The sequence below is a fragment of the Apis dorsata genome, unplaced genomic scaffold (assembly GCF_000469605.1).
Source record: "Apis dorsata unplaced genomic scaffold, Apis dorsata 1.3 scaffold_198, whole genome shotgun sequence".
In the NCBI taxonomy this organism is placed as follows: domain Eukaryota; kingdom Metazoa; phylum Arthropoda; class Insecta; order Hymenoptera; family Apidae; genus Apis; species Apis dorsata.
Window position 1 is genome coordinate 299,296 of NW_006263482.1, and position 6,035 is coordinate 305,330.

The 6,035-nt window shown below is 40.1% G+C and overlaps 1 protein-coding gene across 1 annotated transcript in view; it reads left to right on the forward strand.

The window, feature by feature from the left end:
* Positions 1 to 6,035, forward strand: part of LOC102677752 (protein sickie-like) — a gene marked incomplete at its 3' end in the record, with an annotated part of 100,040 nt that overhangs the window by 69,114 nt on the left and 24,891 nt on the right. The window contains exon 6 of the mRNA XM_006614840.2: positions 5,273 to 5,436. Within this exon, the coding sequence (XP_006614903.1) occupies positions 5,273 to 5,436 (164 nt within the window). The remainder of the gene's footprint in view (positions 1 to 5,272; positions 5,437 to 6,035) is intronic.

A 6,035-nucleotide genomic window follows, 5' to 3' on the forward strand; every position in this document is an offset into this window, starting at 1 on the left:
ATAACTTTATTCGAGATTTTAATAACCCAATTCTGAATAATTATGAAGTAGGAAAAAATTTCATGAAAATTAATAAGTAATATTTGTCATATGACACAACCTATTAAAAAGTGATTTGTTTCAAATAATAAATGACAATTCGTTGTATTAAATTTGTCCAACAGTGATGGGAAAAATTTAATAATTGAAACTATTTCGATAATAATCGCAAATAATTGTAATGTGAAATTATACGAAAAGCGGATCATCTATAATAACTACGAGCGAACGTTATTCGAATATTTTAACAAGCGATTACTTAAAGTAACTTTATTCGAGGTTTTTAACCAGCTACTTTTTCAACGTGTTAATAACCCAACTCTGGTTAGTGGGCAATTGGAGGAAACGTGCGCGGTTGACCGAACCTTCTAGCTATACGGTTATCCGCGCGAGATGCACAACTATGCGCATAAACAGACGCGGCGTGGTTCGATATAGCGCATGTGGAGTGGGGGAAGTTGGTAACGGCACTTGTGCTCAACCGTGTGTACACGGGGTTAGGTAAAAAGGTAGAGATCCCTATCGACACCACGCCACCCGGCGACATTCCTTCTAATTGCTTCGAAACTTAGCGGCTTCGGTCCGCGCCAATTTTTTTCCCGATCGTCCGGCCAATTAGATCTAGCCACGAAGACACGCGATCCGGGTCCCGAGGTGGGGTCGCGCGCCGCGTCGCTCGCGCTTTCACGAACTCGCCTCACGACTCGGCTACGCCTCTCCAGACGATCGTTCTCGTCTCGTTCAGGTAAAACCGTAATTTTACGCGTTACTCCACCGTCCAACTCTGTTATTTATCGCCGTTAACGAGCTAACGATCTTGATTTTTTTTTTCTTTTTACGACCAACCATAACCTCGCTCTATTCGATCTCTGTGGATTATCTCGAAACACTACCTTTCTTGCCAAGGAGAATATTTCTCGTGATTTTTTTTTTCTTTTTTCTTTATGATAACACGATTTTAAACTAACTCGAATTAGCTTAGATTTTTTTTAATCCTTCGAATAAATAGAGATAGGACGTTTTAACGTTGTTTTTTTTTTTTTTTTTTCGAAACGTGTATTTCGATGAATGATTTAAGGAAATCTAGGCGAGGTTATTACATATGAAAGCGATCTCGTTAGCGGGAAACGGTGATTTTATGTAGACCGGAACTCGGTAAGAGTCATTCGTCTGTAGAACGCTATCGTTACCGTCATTACGATACCGTTATCATCAGTTGGGTCATTGTTGTAATATTATCTGGGACGAAAATATTTTTTTCGTGCATCCTTTTCGCCGCTCAATGAATCGATACGATCAATATAATATTCGCGCGATCGAATAGATTCGCTTTTAACAACAATTTATCAAAGTAATATTCTAAATATTTCTATTCCTACTATATACGTACTAGATGTAAACTTTATTATCGAGAAGACGATTCGATCGTACGCATCGTATTCATCGTATCACTTTTGGGAAGCGTGCGGTTGAAATGGCAGGGAGGAGGAATCGGATATCGATCCTGGAGGGCCTCCCAACGGATATGGAAACCAGAAGCTTGAGTAATTAACAGAATCTCCTTCCCCTTTGCCGTACATATATACCTGCATGCCTGTGTCTGCATTAATTGTCTCCACGACGTGTCCGTATCACGAGTGTACGCGACACAATCAACACGCGTGTGTGCGTAACTGAACACGCGTTTTGCATATGGAATTCTTGCAACGTGATCCATCATTCGAGTTAATAACACTCGTACAACTAGAAGACCGATACATCGATTCGATAACAAGCCTTATAATTAATAGCTTTCGTTTAACCGTGCAATGATTCACCCAATATTATTGTTTCGTATTTCGATTCGAACGATATACCGAAACAAATAACAATTCATGCAATTATTATCGTTGCCGTCTTGTTATTTAATTATTTAAAATTAATTAAAGTAAGAAGTAAAATCGTGGAGAAAAGATTTTTACCATAAAAGATTCCGATCAAACTCGAATCCCAACCGCGTTAAATTTGGTCGTGAAACTCGATTTTAAGCCTCTTAGGGAGCGGTATTCCATCTCGTTAAGTTTACGACATTGAACCGTGAAACGGGATCCCGCAAAAAAGGATGGTACTTTACAAGCGTAAGCTTAGAAGTTTCACACCCTTAACGTCTCATCCTCGGTGTTCAAAGCTTAATAATATCTTCGATAGCGTGCAACCATTGGAAGAAACACCTCTTGCCTACGAACGAGGGACAAAGGCGTCGTAAAGACGGTGTTTACAGTCAAAGCACGTCATATCTTGCCATATTAATATGTCGGCTGGTTGCAGAGAAGTCGACAGAAATTGCAAAACGTGATACCGATGGCGCTGCTGTTCGCAACACCGACCGAGGACATTAATTCCTGATATTACCCTCGTAAATATCGCTGAAACGTTCTCTCTAGTGGCAGGTTTCTTCCTAAGATTGAAACGCTTTTTTCTTTCCCGCGACGTCAATGTATCGTCGCAGGAAAATATTTCAATTTTTTTCTTTTTCTTTTTTTTTTATCCTACGATCTATTACCATCGATATATCACCACGACTCGGACGAATCTCACACGCCGCTGCGCGAACGAACGAATCGACAAAGGAGAATAGCTCGTAAATTTTTATGGACCACCATTTCTCTTCCGTGGCATACGGATTGGTATATTTGAAAAAAACCATTCTTAGGTGGAACGATATTTCCTCTAAATTACTAAATTTGAAAAATATCCGTTTGAACGAATCTATAATTGCAAAAGAAAAAATTGCGTCGTATCCGTTAAATAATAATTACGACGGTGAAGAGAAAATAAAGAATTTAATTTATATACCTACTTGTACAAGTAGGTATATAAAAACCGGTAAATAAATTTCTTTGGAAAATTTTTACGCGAAATGAAAGGTGTAATTATTCTTTCTCGGATATAGGTAGACACCATTAACTAGGTAGTACAGGAGTAAGTATTTTAAACGCCGCGGAAAATATAAGTCTGCAATCTTATTCTCTTCGAGCGAATAGCGAAACGAGAGAAAAATAAATTTCGCGTCAGCGGATAAAAATAGAGGATAAAGATTATATACTTTAAAAACAAAGAAACAAAGAAAGAAGAATTTACTCGTTTTCTATCTTCGTTTCGTTTCTTTTTTTTTTTTTTTACCTTCGTACTCGTGCGGTTAAAACCATCTAATTCGATATTAAAAATAAAACGTACGATTCCTCGGTACTCGCAATTCTACCTTATCTACGAGCAGCGTGTGGGTAGATGATTCGTTTTTAAAGAGAATAACCGGTCTTGTATCAATTCTTACGATCAATATCGTCCAGTCGACACGAGTCTCGTATCCTCGTACATCCTAAGGGGAACACGAGGATGCGCCTTGCTTATCGGCACGGGTACAGTTCGCCTCCAATAAACGTCTCAACGTTCTTTATGCGTTATAATGCGCCTATAACCACCGCACCACTGAAAATTTTTATTCGAGTCGTAAAAGGAGGTCAGCCCATTAACGCGTCTTGTTCCTACATTTTACCCTTAGGCTTGAAAATAATCGAGGGGGAGCTTGTAACGTGCGAAATAGAGGCACACGTGCATATCCGTATTCAAACGTAAATAATAGTACCATTTCACTTATCAAGATTTGTAAAGTATTAAAAATCTTTACTCCTCGTTTTATTTAAAACGAGTGTTTCGAGGGAAAAAGAAACAGGAATAGATATTCCGCGTATCCTGACGTTTCGATCAAAACATCCCAAAACGAGAATAATTCTCTTAGCCTTGGTCGTTTCTAGGAAAGTGGTGCTTTCATTGGTTGATTCATCGACAAAAGCGTGCGGGAGAAAAAAGAGGAGCTTCTTCGAGTATCCAGATACCGACGTCATCGTTTAAGCCAAATATTTACCATTCTTCGGTGACGCGACACGCGGTTAGGATTGTTACTTGGTAGATTTCACGTTTTCACGAGTTATCTCGCATTTCTTCGTTTCACGAGTGTGACGCGTCTCATGGGTTTTACCCTTGGCTACGTCGTTCAGTCTTATTTTCATTCCCACGAGCAGATTTATTCGTCGTTCTAAAATCTATTACGCTCTTTCGACTCGCCATGTTTAATTTGATTAAAATACAACTTTTTTTTTTTTTTTTTATTTTTTTCCAGATACATTTGTGTCCTCAAAATATCAATGCGTTTTTCTAAAACTTTCTACGTATTTTTCTCTACGTAATGTTATTACACAAAAGAAACATTTTATTTAATTTCTCGATTATTTTAAAACATCATTCGGATAGCAAATTGACAAAAGTCACGGGGATCGATTTCGCTGCACCACGTTCGTTGCAACGAGAAGGAAGGAACGAAGAGAAAAAAGGAATTCGCGTACGCTCGAGCTTGAAACGACCACCAACGAGACTCTCTTTCCCTCCTTTCGTGTTTTCGTTCACCAGCGTTTTCTTTGGCCCGCGCGTTAACGCCCTCGTCGAGTTTTCTTCCTTTTATTTCTCTCGCGTTTGCCCTCTCGCTTTCCGCTTTTTTTTCTGCCGGAGCACGCGATTTCGGTATGCGATCCGATCGCGGCTCGCTTGCCGAAACTAAACACGGATCAAGATCAAGAATTTGCATTCGCCTTTGACGAGTTTATCGTTAATCGCTTCTCGATTTCTCTCGATTTCTGCGTTCACGCTCTCGCGCCTTTTGTTTGAACGCTCGGATATTATTTCTTACGCGATGCGGCCAAGATTATTATTATTTGATAAACAGAGAAAAAGAGAGAGAGATAATTAACCGGTATAATTACTGGATGGTTTTATCTGTATTTCCGTTTCGACGAGTCGACCGTATGAAATTTCATCGTTACGCCACGCTTCGTGGGCTGCTTTTCATACGATTTGGACCGCTCGAAAACACGAAAAAGAAGTAACTCTTTGGAAAATAAACCGTTCTCGGAAAAGAGGAAAGTTATCGTGGAAGGATAAAATAGAATGCTCGAGAGAACATCGCGCACATCGTATACGATTGAATAATTTTTCAAAATTTTCCATCGATACTCGATTCGACTTAAAGTGTACCACTCTTTTCCTTCTCCACCTAATGGAAAATAAAAATAAAAGAGAGCGTCTAGAAAACTAGAAAATAGTGGTTTTTGGTTCGAGCGTTGGTATTCGAGCGTTAATAATAAGAGTAACGAGTTCCCAAGGACGTTGCTTTCTAAATCTGTTTCTTCGATCCATCCAGATTGCCGTCACCGTACAACAAGCAGTCGGCAGTCGGGGGTGCAGGTGGCGGTCCTGGCGCTGGAACCACGAGCATACCCTTACCTGCCACCGTAGCTGCGACCAGAAGGTGTCCCCCGGACAAGGTTAGGCCGGCTCCTACGCCCACGCATCAATCGCAACTCGGTAAGTCTCCTCTTCTCGCATCCTTCCTAACCGTAAACTCTCCCCTTAATATCGATCCTCTCCTCTCCTTCAATCTCTTGCTTTCTTAACGATAAACGATCGATCTTATAATTGTTTATGGAAATGGGCGTTACAGATTTTATTAACGGTTCTCATTGTTTTAACATTTGTTTCACATTATACGGTAATAGGTGTTGACCTAATCCATACGTTCCATAACTTGTTGGAAGGAGCTCGCGCGATATTTATAGATCCCCCGAGAGAGTTATAGAGGTCGCAAACGTTATCCACGCGTAATTTACTTACGTATTCCACTCGATACTTTAAAATCTTGATGAGATTTCTTCCGATTTCGGAAGAGAGGAGGTGCGAACAGGGTTGACAGAGAAACGATCGTTTGGCCTGAACCCTATCTAATCCCAAATATTTGTCGCTCGATAAAAATCGGAGAAACACAAAATCATTATCAATCGTAATGGCATAACAAACATAAATTCGCGGATTCCCTCCCCTCTCTTTGTATTTTCGCTCTTTTCCTCTTTCCCTCTTCTTTCCTTGCTCCGCTCTCTCTCTCTCTCTCTCTCTCTCTCTCTCTCTCT